This window comes from Sphaerodactylus townsendi, linkage group LG02 (assembly GCF_021028975.2).
Source record: "Sphaerodactylus townsendi isolate TG3544 linkage group LG02, MPM_Stown_v2.3, whole genome shotgun sequence".
Classification (NCBI taxonomy): domain Eukaryota; kingdom Metazoa; phylum Chordata; class Lepidosauria; order Squamata; family Sphaerodactylidae; genus Sphaerodactylus; species Sphaerodactylus townsendi.
The window spans coordinates 122,166,485-122,184,471 of NC_059426.1; the positions used below are offsets into that span (position 1 = coordinate 122,166,485).

At 40.3% G+C, this 17,987-nt stretch overlaps 1 protein-coding gene across 3 annotated transcripts in view; it reads left to right on the forward strand.

Annotated features, from left to right (window-relative positions):
• PAPLN (papilin, proteoglycan like sulfated glycoprotein) overlaps positions 1-17,987 on the forward strand; it is a 72,393-nt gene that overhangs the window by 23,456 nt on the left and 30,950 nt on the right. For 2 of the 3 annotated variants that reach the window (XM_048484434.1, XM_048484435.1), the window contains 9 exons: positions 779-839; positions 5,280-5,382; positions 8,995-9,125; positions 10,295-10,418; positions 10,918-10,998; positions 12,368-12,540; positions 14,741-14,864; positions 15,723-15,849; positions 17,071-17,136. In XM_048484434.1, the coding sequence (XP_048340391.1) occupies positions 779-839; positions 5,280-5,382; positions 8,995-9,125; positions 10,295-10,418; positions 10,918-10,998; positions 12,368-12,540; positions 14,741-14,864; positions 15,723-15,849; positions 17,071-17,136 (990 nt within the window). The remainder of the gene's footprint in view (positions 1-778; positions 840-5,279; positions 5,383-8,994; positions 9,126-10,294; positions 10,419-10,917; positions 10,999-12,367; positions 12,541-14,740; positions 14,865-15,722; positions 15,850-17,070; positions 17,137-17,987) is intronic. The other variant, XM_048484436.1, reaches the window with a different exon arrangement.

Here is a 17,987-nt window from a genome sequence, read left to right on the forward strand (position 1 = left end):
TGGGCCTTGAGAAGACTTCATTCAATAGAAGGAGGAGGGGCCTGGTTATACCCTGTTCCCACTTTTCTGGCTGCCATGGTGCTCTCCCTTGTAGCCTGGGGAGTGGCCTGGCAGGCTGACCCTTCCTCCTACAGGTACCTATGGTTCTGAGTCAGCTTCTCTACTCATGAAGAGTACTGGGACCCAGATCTTGTGGTGACATATTAGTATCTCCTAGCACTGTGGTGGTGAATCTATGGCACTCCAGATGTTCATGGACTACAATTCCCATCAGCCCCTGCCAGCATGGCCAATTGGCGTGATGGGAATTGTAGTTCATGAACATCTGGAGTGCCTTAGGTTCGCCACCACTGTCTTAGCATTTCCTTAGTGGAGGAGAGAGGCCTTGGTCTGGCAAATATGCACTTCAGTTCCTGGTCCATGGCCCCAGCCCTAGCCCTAGCTTCCTCTACTCCTTTAATAGACCATGGCAGATCTGGTAGTGGGTAAGTCTATGCTGAGGCCTCCAGTGTGGGTTTTCTTGGAATGCTGAATTGAGTAACTAAATATTATCTCTGCTAATCAGAGAAATTGGTTAGGGTGGCATTTCAAATGTCGTTCTGGTCATGCTTACTTTCTAGGATACAGGCTTAGATGATGATGATTGATTGATTGATTGATTGGTTGGTTGATTGATTGATTGATTGATTGATTGATTGATTGGATTTAATGTAATAAATATACCTGTGGCATTTCTAATGTTTTCTGAGCTGTTGCTGATTGTTTGTCTGTCTTCCAGGACAGATGGTGGGTCCAATTGTGTAGGACCATCCCGAAGCTATCGATCATGCAATATTCAGGTAAACTGACCAATTAGCTTTCTTCTCCCCGTATCATTGATTATTTTTTCTCATTAAATTGATATCATTCTTTCATTCTGTTTTTACAAATGAGAATTCAGGTAATTTTATTGCCAACACCTTATATTCTAGACTTTCCCTCCTTTTTTCAGGTCTAATTTGTGATGACTTTCTAACATGTGCTAACATGTCCATTGTCAATTAAAAAAGCTATTGAGACTTCTCACAGTGACTGTTCCTTTAACAGTTGCTTTTAACATTTTCACAGCGGTTTCTGATTCTCTGTTTAATTAATTATTTCCTGTTCGGCTATGATGGCTACAGCCTTTTGTAATCTGTTTTTAATTATTTGTTCTTATTCCTAGAAGATGTGGGATTTAATGGCTGTTTTTCTCTTTGCAGCCAAAGCAGTTGATCATTAATTTAACTTTTTCTTAATTATTGTAATTGCATAATTATGAAAAATAGAAAAAATAATGAGCACAGAGGAAAACTGTAATTCATACATACACAGCGGGAAAAACTGGTAATTATAGATTAATTCTGGAAAGTTGTAGCCATCATCACTATATAAAAACTATAGGCACCAAAGTGACTGAAATTCAAAAAAGCAAAATGTAAAGAGAAAGTTTCAGGGGAAACCAGAAACTTTGGATAAATGCAACTTACTTCCAAGTTAACACATAGTAGGTTCTTGTTTATAGAGATGAGAATTGCCAATTTTTAATGTGGAATATAGCACTATATTAAGTACTGAGTGAAACCACCATTTTAATTGTGTTTGCAACTGATTGCAAGAAAAGAATATGTCAGTAGCAGAAAAGTGTCCTACATGGAAAAAATCCTTTACACGAACAAAGTAGCCCATGAATACTAAAAAGACACTGATGCTGTATTTTCAGTGTATATTAGTTGATGCTGAGGATTCTTATTTGCATAAGTGTGAGGATTCTTATTTGCATAAGTGGTTGAGATAATTGAACAGGGGTAACATTTGTTTAGATCAATTAACATTAATAACTATGAAATATAAGGGTATCCATATAAATTATTCCTTTTCTACAGTTCAGAAGTACCTATACTCTGTTTCACAGATGTTAGTAGATTTTACATTCCTCTGCCACAGAATTCAACATGCCGGACTTTCTTTGCTGTAGAATGTGTTGCCTGCATCCTAATGCCTACCTAGTCCTGTTCTCCCCCTCCCCCCATAAACCATTTGAAAGTTCAATAAGAGTCATTCAATGAACTATAAATGCTCCTGTATCAAAGCGCTATGTTCGATAATTCACAAAATAATGATTTTGATAAAGGCAGCACATAAAAATGAATGATAATTCTCATATATTCTAATACATACAATTTTCTTGACCACTGCACCTCAAATTTACTAACATCTTTATCTGAGTCAGAGTATAGTTGACTCCAAGGATGTAGGTAAGGGGGGGTTCTCAGGTTCAACCCCCATTAAATGTCTGAAGCTCCACCCCCCATTTGTGGTTTTTTAAATATTTTTAGTGGGTTTTTTTGGCCTGTAGGGGGTGCAGTTTTTAGGCTAGCAGCACCAAAATTTCAGGAATTGTTTAGGAGACTCTCCTGATGATACCACCCAGGTTTGGTGAGGTTTGGTCCAGGGGGTCCAAGGGTATGGACTCCCAAAAGGGGTGCCCCATCCCCCATTGTTTCCAATGGGAGCTAATAGGAGATGGGGGCTACACCTTTGAGGGTCCATAACTTTGGACCCCCTCAAGCAAACTTCACCAAACCTGGGTGGTATCATCAGGAGAGTCTCCTAAAGACACTCTGAAAGTTTGGTGCTGCTAGCTTAACAATTGCACCCCTGACAGCAGGCACCCTCCAAAGTTCCCCAGATTCTCCTTTTAAATCCACCCCCTTCAACATGGATTTAAAGGGAGAATGTGAGGTCCCCAGTTTAAACATTGAAAGGGATGCTGTTTCAGGGTGGGGGAGAATCCACCCCAAAACAGCATCACTTTCAATGTTGTTTTAACTGGGGACCCCAAATACTCCCTTTAAGGTGGATTTAAAAGGAGAATCTGGGCTCCCTAGTTTAAACACCATTGAAAGTGATGCTGTTTGGGGATGGATTCCAGCATCACAGCGACTGCCCATGGGGGTGGGAGGGTGCAAAACTCAGATTTTGCACTGGGCTCCATTTTCCCTAGCTACGCCTCTGCCCGGTGGGGAGGTCAGAAGGGACTGCCGGCTGCCAGCTGGGAGCTCAGCTGGTGTGGGGGGGCAGGGGAGTCTGCTATCCATGGCCTCGGAGAGCTGCTTTTATAAGCACTGAGGCCAGGGGCAGGGCTTGGGGAGGCATGGCCACGCCCTCAGGAACAGGTGGGGGTGTGGCCCTGCCCCCAAACCCCCCAATAAAAAGTCCATACCTACGTCACTGGTTGACTCTTTGACAGATTAGCTTCCACCTCTCCCAACGATAGACTAATAAAAGCTAGATGGAATGTTAGGGAGTGACAGTTGAAAAACAGCAGTTGGTTGTGGGCAGCTAGGGAGTTGGAGGAGGAATATAGCTGGCTATGTGAAGGCAGCTGTGGTGAAGAATAGCTTCAATCTGACAAAAAAAATCCAAATATTAGAACAGAGAACCAGTTCAACAGTTCAATGGAAAAAAATGTAACCTCTACCTTACCATTTTTCAATGGCATGTTCCAACCATAAATAAAAGTTAACTCCTTATTTGTTTAATCCTGTGAACTGTTTGTCTCAGGAAAAGAAACACTTTGTGTGTGTGTGTGTGTGTGTGTGTGTGTGTGTGTGTGTGTGTGTGTGTGTGTGTGTGTGTGTGTGTGTGTGTGAGAGAGAGAGAGAGAGAGAGAGAGAGAGAGAGAGAGAGAGAGAGAGAGAGATGATGGCAATAAGGTTGCCAATCTCCAGGCAGCATCTGGAGAGCTCTTTCTATTACAGTTGGACTCCAGATGACCGAGTGCAGTTGCTCTGGAGAAAATGGCTGTTTTGGATGGCGGACTCTATGGCATTATACCCTACTGAAGCCTTTCCCCTCCCCAGGCTCCACTCCCAAATCTCTAGGTATTTCCCAGCCCAGAACTGGCAATCCTAGGTGGCAGTGTGTGAATGAAACAGTGTTTGAGTTCCCAGTCCCAATAATTCTGTTCAATCTTTGAGTAAAGAGAGTGTATTAAAGGGCTCTCAGCTACTGTGTCTCTTAATGTCTCTGGAAGTGAAAGAAATAACCTGAAAGGTGAAATGCTCATGGGTCTCTTAACATTTTAGAAGAGGCAAGAAGGGTAGCTGTGTGTAATGGCTCGATCTATTTGTAACCTTTACCTGTGAGAGAGAGAAGTTGTGGAGAGTGGTCCGCAGTCTATGTAAGTAAGAAACAGGTGTTAACCTCTGATAGGATTTTATACTTCATTGAGCAACCATTTATATAATATTTCTATTTTGATGTGCAACTATACAGTGCATTTCTGTACACTTTGTTTCTAAGTTATATTTTTGTATAAACAGACATATCCCTTCCACAGTTAACTATTCTCTATCTAGTACTTCCTTAATGCATGTCAACCTCCACTTTGTTTATACATTCAAGAGGTGAATCAAAGGTTCTCAGACAAAAGATTCTAACCCTTGGCTAAATCACTGTGTGTAGATCTGGGAGTGAGGAGATAAGTAGTGTCTCAACAAGTTCCGTGGTTGTGTAAATACACTCAGATTTGTAAATATATACCAACCCTTGCTGTTTATGAGAAGTTTTTAAGGTGCCCTTTCACAGTCAATTCTGCACATGAAAAAATGTGATAGAGAAAACAACATGCAAGATATAAAAACAATACAAAAATCAGATCTTAATCTTGAAATCTAATAGTAGTCAATACAATTAATTACTAAATTACAACTAATTAATACCATTAATTACTAAGATCACTAAATCCTTTCTAACAAATTGTATAAGTATGCTACCCTACCTCCATTTTATCTTCACAATACCTTCACAATAAGAGAAAGTTATATCACATGCAACTATCATCTGGATGTACATTTACAACATAATGCTTATCTGAGCCCTTTGAACTGCAACTTTGAATGCAAACATGAATGTGCATCTGAGCATGACAAGTGACCTGAGCATGACAAGTGACATAACTGGACAGAAATTTGGTTAGTCCAAGGTCAGTCAGTAATTTTTGTGGCTGATAGGATTATGAACACCAGACCTAACATTCAGTTCTGTGTACCATATTGTCTGCAGTTGTGAGCTGATTATATCAAAACCCTTTTGTAAGCATATAAGAGCAGAACTTTAACCATCTTCCATTAGGTAAGTTGTCCTGAACAAAACACTGTAAGTCACAGTCAAAAGGATTTTTTCAAGTATGTTGCTTATATTTCTCCCTGTGTACTCATGTTCCAGATAACATTCTCCTCTCTCTTCCCTCATAGAATTGTCCTGAAGGCTCTAGAGATTTTCGAGGGGAACAATGTGCAGAGTTTGATGGGACAGAATTTCAAGGAAAGAGATACAAGTGGCTCCCTTACTATGGAGGTAATTGATAACTTTTTTTACTGATTCTTCTGTTTAGATGGCTTACAGAATTTGGATTAAAGTGAAATGGTTTCTATGGGAAATAGAAATCTGCTAACACAGTACTGCAACATTTTGCACTTGAGAAAATTCCTCATGTTTATTGTGGTAAATTGTGCAAGTTCTGTGGGAAAATCTGTCTCATGTGAAGAAAATTAACTGAAGCGTATGTTCCTTCAAATTTTTGGATGTCAAGGACTGTCTTCCTGTGTGTGTGTGTTGCAGTGGCGTAGCGCCCACAGGGTGGGGAGGCGCAACGCCCTGGGCATGGCCAGGGGCGTTCCAGGGCATGGGGGGGATGGGTGGTGCTGCGGCAGGGGCACAGGGTGCACGCCCCTGGCACAGTTCCTCCTCGCTCCGCCCCTGGTGTGTTGTGTGCCATCAAGTTGCTTTGGATTTATGGTGACTATGAATTAAAACATCTGAACATTAACAGCTTTGCTCAGGTCTTGCAAACTTAGGGCTATGGCTTCTTTAATTGAGTCAATCTATCACATGTCAGGTCTTCCTCTTTTTCCACTGCCTTTAGCTTTTCCTAGTGTTATTATATTTTCCAGTAACTGTTCTCTTCTCATAATATGATCACAGGACAGCCTCAGTTTCATCATTTTATCTTCTTGGGAGAGATCAGGTTTGATTTGATTTAGAACCCATTTGTCTTTTCAGTGATCCATGGTATTCCAAAAACTCTCCTCCAACACTACTTTTCAACTTAATCAACTTGCCTCCTGACAACTTTCTTCATTGTCCAACTTTCATAGCTATACATAGTAATGGGGAATATTATGGTATAAATTATCATTACATTAGTCACAGTGACACATCCTTGCACTTAAATATCTTTTCTAGTTCCTTCATAGCTACTCTTCCCATTGTCTATATCCTTCTGATTTCTTGGTTGTAGTCTCCCTTTTGGTTGATGATAAAACCAAGGAATATAAATTTTGAACAATTTCGATTTCTTCATCATAAATCTTTAAGTAATTACCTTCAGTAACTACTGCTTTTGTCCTCTTGATGTTCAGCTGTAATTCTGCTTTGATATTTTCTGCTTCATCCTTCATCAGTAGTAATTTCAAATGTTTACTGTTTTCTACCAGTCAGGTGCTGCCACCTGCATATCTCAATTTGTTAATGTTCCTTCCACCAGTCTTCTATGGGAATCCACCTCTCCACCTTGAGTCTTCCAAAAAAGGGCACGGCATAAGTGTCGTAAATAAATAAATAATAAAATAAATACATTTAATCCAGATTTCCTTTTGATATGTTCTGCCTACAGATTAAAGTGATAGGAGATAAAATACATCCTTGGCTGACACCTTTGTGAATTGGAAACAATTATGTTTCTCCATAATCTATTCTATCAGTGGCCTGATAGTTGCAGTCTTTGACAGCTTCTTCTTTCATTGCAAATTGAGCATTGCCAGTCCATGGGTCATTGTTTTGTGTCCCATATTTTTTGGCATATTCTTGCTAAGATTTTGATGGACTCTATTTCTATGACTTGGAATAGCTCTATTTATATTCCATCTACTCCTGGTGATTTGTTTCTCCCAGTTGCTCTTAGTGCAGCTCTCAGTTCATATTCTTAAACTGCAGGTTCTTCTTCATGCCTACCTGTGCATTAAATTTCCCTTTCATTTCTTGGATCTTGTGGAACAGATCTCTTGTTCTTCCTTTTTTTGTTGCTCTCTTCTATTATCTTTACATTGGTTATTTTAATAATTTTCTTTATCTCTGCATGCAAGTTGCTGCAACACTGTGTTTAGACTTCTGGTTCTATTTCTGTTACCTTTTACTTTTGTTTTTCATTTATTTATAATATGATTTGTAGGCTGTCCTTCACCTGGAAGGCTCAGGGCAGCTTACAACAACATTCAAATAAAATCAACAGTCATCTGTCTTTAGCAATTGTCTTTGCTCATTCTTCTTTGACAATATTTCTGGTTTAAACCCTAGTTCTTCTGGTTCGTGTTCTCTTGAACTTAGTAATGTAAAGCTGATTTTGACATGGTCTTTAAACTCTTCAGGAATGTTGTTTAGATTGTATTCTGGCACTATGACTATTCTGGTGTTTTTCTTCAGCTTTATTCCAGTTTTCAATATTAACAATTCATGGTCTATTCCACAATCAACTCCTAGTCTTGTTTTAGCAGAGAGAGTAGGGATTCTCCATCTCCTGCTTCCAATTATGTAATCTATTTGATTCCTGTATTGGCCATCTGGTGAATTCCATGTATACAATCGTTTGTTTGGTTGCCTAAAACATGTTCACAATGATTCTGTAAGTCATAGGATTCTTTGAGTCATTCTCTTGCATTATTTTGTGGTACCAGCCCAAATCTTCCGACAATATATTTATTCTGCTTTGTTTCCTACTCTTGTATTCCAGTCACCTATCATCATAAGCACATCTTGTTTAGGTGTGTGTTCAATTTCTTCCATTATACATATAAGCTTTAAATTTCTTCCTCATCAGCATCAGTAGTTGGGACATAAACCTGAATAGTGGTCATTTTGATAGGCTTTCCTAAAGTCTGATTGCTGTTTTTTGGTCATAATTTGCATTATAGCTCCTGACTGCTTGTACTATATCTCACCTCACTGTTAGAGCAATTCTGTTTCTTCTGTGTTTGTCATTTCCTGAGTCTTCATAGCATGACTTAAAAACCACTAGAATTATATGTCAAGTTTTATGACGTTGGCACCACTTCAGCTGATTCACATCGCCCCTTCTTCACATTTAAAACAAAGTGTATATAAAATAAACAATTCAATAAAAATACAGTGGAACCTTGGTTTTCGTCAATAATCCGTCCGGGAAACCTTGGTGAAATCCGAAACCGACGAAAACCAAGGCAAACACTGGAAAGCAATGGAACTGCATGGGTTGGCGTTTGTTGTTGCAAAATTAGCACGTGCCAACGAAATCCAATGAAAACCAAAGCAAACGATGAAAACCGAGACAAAATGTTCGGGGAAAGAATTGACGAAAACCGAAACCGGCGAAAACTGACAACAATGAAAACCGAGGTTCCGCTGTATATAAACAAACATAATATAATCAATACAACCAAGGCCCAATAACAATTATTGGGAGTATGTCAATCACTCATTGGCAGAAAATAGAAATAGAGGGAGACACATGAATCTCTCTGGGAAGGGAGTTGCAAAGTTTTGGCACCATGACCGAGAAGGTCCTTTCTCAGGTTGCCACTTGTCTAGCCTCAAATGGCAGGAGCACCTGAAGCAGGGCCTCCAAAGATCACTTGGCTGTTTAAGTCACTGCTGGTCCTTGTGATTTACTGGTTGATTTCTGAATGGTTTCTTGTAAGCTGTGATCCTTTAAATGCAGTGTTAACTATCTGTGGATGCTTTTTTGCTGCTAATTTTTTCATCTTCATTAGTAATTTAAAAAATATTGTATAATTTAATGATACTGGAAACCACTTTATAGACTGGGAAAGTGGGGCAAAAATATAAAGCCTAAGAAGGAAAATGGTATAAGGTTTAAATCCATATTTTAGGGATACGACATGTTAAGTAATGCATTGTTTTTAATGTCCCTCCTAGCTCCTAATAAATGTGAACTAAACTGTATCCCAAAGGGAGAGAACTTCTACTATAGACATAAAGAAATGGTGATGGATGGAACAACCTGTGAGCCAGGGAAGCGTGACATCTGTGTTGAGGGAGTTTGTCGAGTATGTATTGTATCCTTTTGCCTTTCTCCAGAAGCCTATATCTTCTTTTCAAAGGTTTTTTTTTAATTTATAGCATTTGTGTTCTGTCCTTTCTCTAAGGAGCTGAAGGGTTTTATCTCATTTTATTCTCATGACAATACTGTGATATAAGTTCACATGAGAAACTTTGACTAGTCAAAGGTTGTCTTGTGAGCTTCATTATTGAGTAGGGAACAATTCTGGTCCCTGTGGGGAACTGGAACTGGGAACTAGAAGGTGTAATTTGCATTTAGGTAACACTATACCTCAAATCTCAAGACCGTGTCACCCAGTTCTTATGCAAATATTTAAACAGCATGAGAGATGAGTTGGATCCTTGCTGTACGTCATATTATCATGGATGGAGCAGCACTCTCATCACCAACTTACGTCCTCCAGGAAGTACCAGAATCACTGCAAAATGATATCCACCTCTCCTATCTCAGAAAGCCAACCCACGAAGATGTCGTCACTGATGGCACTGAAAGCTGCTGATAGGTCAAGGTGAACCAAGAGCTTCCATATCAACCTCCTGGTATAGATCGTTCACTGAAGAAGCTTCAGTACTGGAAGAGAAATCAGACTGAAACAGATTGAGACATTCTTGAATCTTTACCATTTAAATTTGAAAATGAATTAAAAAAACCTATAAATGCTGCTTGACCAGTGGCAACTGTGAGATGAAATGAGATAAGTATCTGTATACCATGGAAATCCAAGCCCTGCTTTAAAAACCAAGGGTCAGACTAGATGAGATGGAGAAGATAGATTTCTGTTAGTCTTCTAAAGACAAATTGTAGCTAAACAGAGCCCTAATTTAGGCTTAAACCATGTGGGAAGGGGAGCATAGTTTCAATCTGTAAAAGATGATGGAGCTGAAAAGACTAAACATCTCTCTTCACAGTATTAATCTGAATCAGGGCCCTGTGTTGCTATAATTGAGTTTTAAAAGATGCTGGGAAGATCAAATCATTTCTCCTCAATGTCTTGTCTGTTCTACCCCTGTTTCTGTCTTCAGCCTAGTTTCAATAAATCAGTTTATTGATTTTAGGACTAAATTTGAGCTTTGCTCTTTACCTCTTTCTGTGCAATTCTTCAGCTAGTATTTTAAGTCATGCTTGCATTTAGAGAATGCTCTGCTGCTTTTACAGGCCATCGGTTGTGATAACCTGCTGGATTCTGCTAAGAAGGAAGACAAATGTCTGCAGTGTGGAGGAGATGGCAGAGCATGTTTTGAGGTGAAGGGCCTCTTTGATGTGCCCAACCTCCCTAAAGGTACAGAATGATTTTTTTAGCCACTGTTTACTAACTAGATGACATGAGTCATATCTGAAATTTGAAATCTTTAAACTAGGGCTTGACTCCACCTCTTAGGGAACAATACCCAGATGATCTACTTTTTCAATTGCCAATTTTTCAATTAAACTTACCCCCAGGAAGATGCTTGTAGGATTGCAGCCTTAATATATTTAAATCTACAAAGCCAGAGCTGATAACTGAAACTCAGGGAAGTCTAGACTGTATCTCTGCTATGACCCATTGGTTTCACTCTTTTGGATTGTACTTTATCAATTACATGGATGGGCTGCTTTATGAGAAGTATGAATCTTGATTTGGCCAATTCAAAATCAATGGAGTAGATACAGCAGAAATTATAGTTTCGCATTCAGTTAGTCTTCATTCTGAAAAATGTCTTCGGTGCATGCACATGTGATTTTAGCACCTGTCTTAATAATTTGAAATTATTGTGTCTGACTCACTCCACTTCCTTTAGGTTACAATCAAATCTTCATCATTCCCATGGGAGCCATGAGTATCCACATTAAGGAAGCAACACCGACTAGGAACTTCTTGGGTAAATACAGTATTTTTACCATTTGTGTAAATGGGCTTAAAATATATCATTGCAGTTTAACTCTGCACAGACCAGGGCTATGTCTTCAGAAATATCAGGGCATAGCCTTTCTGGGACTACGCCATTTCAGAATTCAGATGGGAGATTGTTCAATGTCTGAGTAAGGCTGGAATATGCAACATTAAAACAGGCCCCCAGTGGGACTTGAAATAATAACAGTTATTTCAGAACAGCTCAGATAGGTATATGAAGGAAAAATCTTTCTGAGAAATCTTAAGAGGAATATTACAAAGTGGGTTGTGGTGGGAGAGATAAGGGTTGGTGTGAACAACATTGAGTCTTTCAAGTGTAAATTCTCTAATGGGGAAGACAGAGGAGCTGAAAGGTTAGGTGTGAATCCCATAATAAATCAACAATTAGTGATTACACATACTGGATGGACAGACAAGTCAGAGCTCTAAAAACAGGTAAGCAAATAGCTTAAGTAAAAATTAACTGATATTGGTACAAGATTATAGTCTGATAAAACATAGTAAGAATATCCAGTTAAAATGTCTAAAAAGGGTTTTTTGCAGTGCCCACTTTTAGAAATTGTAATAAGAAATCCAAGTCTCTGTTTAAATCTGGCTGTCATGTAGTATTCAATTTTTTATGAGTTCTAATTCATGTTGTACGTCCTGTTGAAGCTTTTTAAAATAGAACAGTGACTTTCAGGTCTATAATAGTATTTCAGGGATTATTAAAAAATTTCCCCCACTGGTTTCTGAATGTTGTATTTTCTTATGTCAAATTTGTGTTAATTGATTCTCTCACATGGAGACTTCTATGTTTGTCCAATGGAGACAGTAGAAGGGCATTGTTGACACACGATGGCATGCATTAAATGGTAGGATGTGAACATGGATGAGTTCTAGATGATGTAGCTGATGTTATTCGGTCCCATAATAGTATTGCCCAAATGTCTATGAGAATGAAGTTGGCATCTAGGTCTGTTGCAGGGGTTGGTTCCTGGTTGATCTCTCTGTTGAGTGAACTTTAGTTGTTGATGAGGAGCTGTTTTAATCAAGAAAAAAAATACATTTTGTGTGTGTAGCAAAGGTTTGGCCGTAGCTGGTGTCTGCTATAAAAACAAAAGTGAAGGGAGCAAGAAACATCTGTTGACCCAGGACACCTGTTTCCTATAGTTGTTTTCCCTTGCTATTCACTGGAAGTTTGGTAGCCCTCTAGTTATCTGTACATTATTACTCACTGAGGCTATTAAAGCTTATGATCTGATACACAGAATGTAATTATCATGTCATCTCACACCTTTAGTTTTAAAGTCATACTGCTTTTATACTTTTTCTGCCATTTTCCCCCTTCCCATCAGCCATCAAGAACGTGCAAGGAACATATTATCTAAATGGGCACTGGACAATTGAGTTCAGCCGAGCCTTACATGTTGCAAGCACAGTGGTACATTATGACCGGGGCTCTGAGGGTGATCTGGCCCCTGAGCTGCTTCATGTCAGAGGTCCCACCACTGAGCCCTTGCTCGTTGAAGTAAGTATCTGTATCCACTTCTCTGTATACTGTGCTATCTTGTTCTTAGATTATTAGGAGAGGTAGTTTTGAATTATGGCCAGAGAGTAGTGATAGGTCAAGATCCCACGCAAGAATAAAATGCCAAATAGAGTAAGCATAGAGTTGTCTTTCACTAAACCACTGGTTCACCCATTGGTCAAATAGAAAGAAGAGGAGAAAGAAGGAGGAACGGGCTTTTAGGCTACTTTGTGGTTGCAAATATCAAACAGTGAAGAACACTTGTAGTGCCATCCTAAGAAGAGTTGCACCATTCTAAGTCCATTGCAGTCAGTTGGCTTATGATGGTTTAGCTCTGTGTAGGATGGCACTGTAAAGCAGTAGTTTAACTGGCTATGTATAACCATCAGTCAAAATTATAGCTCGTTGCCTATGAGCAGTGCAGCACTCCATCAAGAATGCAGTTTTCTCTCTTTACTGAAGGTGGAGTTCCTGAGCCCTTCGGGGGAGGGCGGTTTATAAGCCAAATAAATAAATAAATAAATAAATGAATGAATGAATGAATGAATGAATGAATGAATGAATGAATGAATGAATGAATAAATAAATAAATAAATAAATAAATAAATTCTGTGCTCTTTGAGACAGGAAAGTGATAAAGCAGGCTCTTGACAAATCTTTAGATTAGCAAAAGGAAGGGAGGGAGAGTGTGTTTTTGTGCTTGTTTCGTTTTTCAGAAAGAACTGAGATTTAAGCCTCATTCATGCAAATAGCTGCTGAAGTGCTAAAATTGTTCTTGATGTGTGCCACTTTATTTATGCATTTATTTAACATTTGGACGTCTTCATGGCTTACAGATCTCAAAGCAGTTTACAACAAATAAAATACAATACATTAAAAACATGAAAGCCAAAAAATTAAAATGACATTTCAGGAACTTAACCAAATGTAATCCTAAATAAAACCATCTTCAATGACCTCCTAAAGATGAAAAGTGAAGGGGCCAGGCATCCTTCCCTGGGGAGATTGTTCCATAATCATGGGAATGGCACTGAAAAGGCTCACTCTGATGTGCTCACCAAACAAACAGTCAGCAGGTTCTCTTGTTGTGATCTTAATTCCTGGGCAGTAACATGTAGGAGAGGACTTCAGATACTCCAGTACAAGCCATGTAGGGCTTTAAAGGTCAAAACTAACACCTTGAATTGGACTCTGGAGTGGATAGGTAGACAGTGTAATTGCTGCAGTATTGGAATAACATGTTCCCAATAGCTGTCTCTGACCAGCTGTCTAACTACAGTCTTCTGCAATGACTACAGCCTCCAAACACTCTTCAAGGGAAACACCCAGTATTCCAGTCTAGAAGAAGAAGAAGAGTTTGGATTTATATCCCCCCTTTCTCTCCTGTAGGAGACTCAAGGGGGCTTACAATCTCCTTGCCCTTCCCCCCTTGCAACAAGCACCCTGTGAGGTAGGTGGGGCTAAGAGAGCTCCGAAAAGCCCAAGGTCACCCAGCTGGCGTGTGTGGGAGTGTACAGGCTAATCTGAATTCCCCAGGTAAGCCTCCACAACTCAAGCGGCAGAGCTGGGAATCAAACCTGGTTCCTCCAGATCAGAGTGCACCTACTCTTAGCCACTACACCACTGCTGTCTAGATGTAACTAAAGCATGGATAACTGAAGCTGGACAAAAGCACTCTGAACAATCACAGCCACATGTTTCTAAGATGACCTATGTATCAAGTAGCACTCCCAAGTTGTGAACCTGGCTTTTCAAGGGGTGTACAACCCCATCCAAAACAGGAGATATCTTGTCCCTTTCTACTAACCCAGAGAACTTTGCTATTATCAGGATTAAGTTTTAGCTTGTTAACCCTCATCCAGATCAAACACTGTTTCAGACCATGAACATATCCTTTGAATTAGGTGGGAAAGAAAGATAGAGTTGGGTACCATAGTCATTAGACTATGGATAGGTGAAATTCATGAGTGCTCTGGTAGAACTCTTCTCTCATATGGATTTTTCTGCATAGAGCAGAGTTGTTTTGTTTCTAAGAAGAGTATTCATTGCTATAGTTTCTCACATATGTTCTAGTGTCAAGGAATGATTTTAGTACCTTACTGTCCAACTCATGTCACTTAGATCAGTGCCTGGAAGAACAGTCATGAGGAGAAGGAAAATGGTAGATGTTCATTATAACTTCTTTGCCTTTTCTTTTCAGCTTATCAGCCAGGAAACAAACCAAGGGGTGAATTATGAATACTACCTGCCTTTCCAAAGGCAGGACACAGGCTACAGCTGGGGATATGGCTCCTGGAGTGAATGCAGTGTGGAGTGTGGTGGAGGTATGTGGTAATGGGGAATGGTCACCCCAGTCTGCCATTTGCGTAGAATCACCTGCAGAATACCACAAATACCTGTGTGTAAATAAGTTTGTGAAAATACACAAATACCTGTGTGTAAATATGTTTGTGTAAATACACAAATACCTATGTGTAAATATGTTTCCCTTGAACAGGATTATGTCCAGGCAATAAATCAGCTATTTCAAAACACTGTCTGGATCACAAAATATCTTTACAGCTGCATCAGTGTTGGGCACAAGAGGCTGCAGGGTTGTCTGGTATCCATTGACTGTGTACATCATATGATGGATGGCCTAGGAAACTGACATATAAAGAGCACGATTACCACTTCCATGTAGTTGTGTCTTCTGCTGGTTTATTTATTCATTTAATCGAATTTATATCCCCGCAGGTTGCCACTTACTGATTGTGATCACCTAATGTGATTTCATAATTCTTAGTTCCTTGTGCAGACTTTTTGCTCCAGCATACTTAGCAAATCAATTCCTCTATAAGTGAACTGATTTGCTGCTTTGCTGCATGTATTTGAACCAGCTGGGGCATGATGCACAAGCACTGGCTCTACAGAATCCTCATTAGTTTTTCACAGACTAAAGTACCCACAAAAAACCTAAGATCTTCCGATACAGTCCAAACTGTACATTTCCACACAGGTTAACCCAAATGATCTAGCCTACAGTGTATAGTCAGGAAAAAGAGCACTGTACCAATGGTATGAGGACTGTAAAGAATAAATAATACATGCATGTGTGAAATGCTATGAGAGCTTCTGCCTGATTAAACTGTGTACTGGTCTCTATGGATGATGGGCTTTAACTTTCCAAGTTCCTCCTATAGGTTATCAGTCACGCCTGGTTTTTTGTACCATTGACAATGAAGCATATCCAGACTACATGTGCAGAGAGAAACCACGACCAGAAAATAACCGGACATGCAACCTTCAGCCATGCCCTCAGACAAAACGGTGAGTTTTGATTTGGCTTCTTTGATTTCAGAATTTCCCCAATACCTAAGAGCCTGAAAAGTCTGACTTTACTTGTTAGTGTGTCTCTTCAGTCCTTAATGCTCTCATAAATGTATGTGAGGAAAATGCACCAAAGAACTAAGATAAAACTCAAGAAAAATTGTGGTGTTAAAAAAACACAGAAGGGGGTGTGGTCTTAGCATCTGTCAGCATACTAGGAAAGGAACTTGCAAGCTCATGTAACTCCTCCTAGATAAGATGGAGAGTACCATGGTGGTGATTGATAAGTGCCTGTGTACAGGTGGGTTTTTTAATTATCATTTGGAAGGACATTCCTATTTCACTATTTGAATCATTTCCAATGTCCTGGCTTGGGAATTTTTCTAATTATAAAACAAGGAGATTTACACTTGTGATTTGAAAATCTTTCTTCAGATCTCTGAATGATGTCTGTTGCATACAAATTCTTTCACAGAGAGAACTAGTCTGTGGAACATTTTTTCATATGGAAACTGTTCAAGGACCAGTGCCAACCTCTAATGTTGGTTAATATAGATTGCCATGACTGCCTCCTCATAATTGTATGCCGGAGTAATTCAGATGCTGCAGTCTCTAAAGCATAGACCCTTTCCGCAGGGGCTAATAACAGCGCCCTAGGGACGGCAAAAACGCCATCCCTAGGGAGCTGTTCGCATGGGGGGGTGGGGCGCAGCTGCATCACAGCCGCGCTGCCCTCGCTCCCCCCAGCAGCGTGAAGCCGCTGTTTCCCAATCTCGCTCCCTGAGCAAGGTTTTTGGGAAACAGCGGCTTCCAACCGCTGCCGTGCGAACGCGCCATCCCCCCCCCCCTTTCCCAAACGCCTTACCGTGTCCTCCGGCCTCTGGCACGTCGCATAGGCCAGGGGACAAGCCCCCCTGCCCTGCGACTTCCGAGCTGTCGCGCAAGGCAAGGGGGGCGTGTCCCCTGGCCTGTGCGACGTGCCGGAGGCCAGAGGACACGGTAAGGCGTTTGGGGGACGGTGCAGCCTGCGCAGAGGCTGCGCTGTCTTCCCCATCGCAACCGGGACCGTTTGTGCGAATGGTCCCAGGGGGGTTGGGTCGGCGTCATGTACGCCGACCCAACCCCCAGCGTGGCCGTGCGGAAACAGCCATAGTGTAACAGACAACCCCAGATGTCTGCACATTCATTAAAAGCCTTATAATGTTTGTTCTGTATATGAAGAATATCTTATCTCTATCTGCCGGGAGCACGGAACCACAGCAGAGCATGGAGCTTGCAAATGAAGAGGTAACCAGGAGAGAGCAATGTTAAGCTATTCCTTCTCTACTCCCTACAACCAACAATGGTTTTCAAACTGCCTCCCCTTTTGTATTTGTTTTGTCCACTGAGGCACCTGTGGATATGGCAGAGGACTCTGGGGTGTATTATAGTGGCATACAGGTCAGACCTATGTGGCTTCAACTATTGCCCTTACAAAACTCAAAATGTAGCTTGAATGCACTCTCTGTGCTGTGTTGCAGGGGTAATTTGATAATAATGGTAAAAATTATCTTTGGGAGAAGTGATTCACCATTCTTAATTTCCTGCTAATCTTCTATGAAGCCCTGTGGATCCTAGGAACACAGTTTGAAAACCATTGGACAAGAATATGAAGTTGTCTGGTGGATTCTTGCAGGCTTTCATTCTTGGTGACGGTCAAGATTTCCACTTTGGCTTCTCTCCCAAATTATGGTGGAATGGTAGGTAATGGGAAGAGGGAACTCTGCTTGGGCAGGGTGCTTATTTCTGATGATTTTGCCTTCCATTTGGAGGAGGGAGAGAGGATAAAATATTTAGGAATTTTCTACTTTTGATCTGGAAGTATGGGCTCATCGTTATTTCACCATGGTGTGATGGCTACTATACTAGCAGCTTTAGTTCACAAGTGGAGAAAGCTGCAAAATAAATCTAGATGGAAACTCCTGAATTTGTTTTTTTTTTCTTGGAGAAAAAAACATCATTCCAAACAGAGGTTTCCAATCTTAAAACAATACATATTTTGGATTGCTCAGAAGTATTAGCTCTTCTAAAATGAGGGAATTACCAACATAGGTGCAAAAGTGGCTGGATTTTACATTTGCTGTCATCTGAAGAAAGTA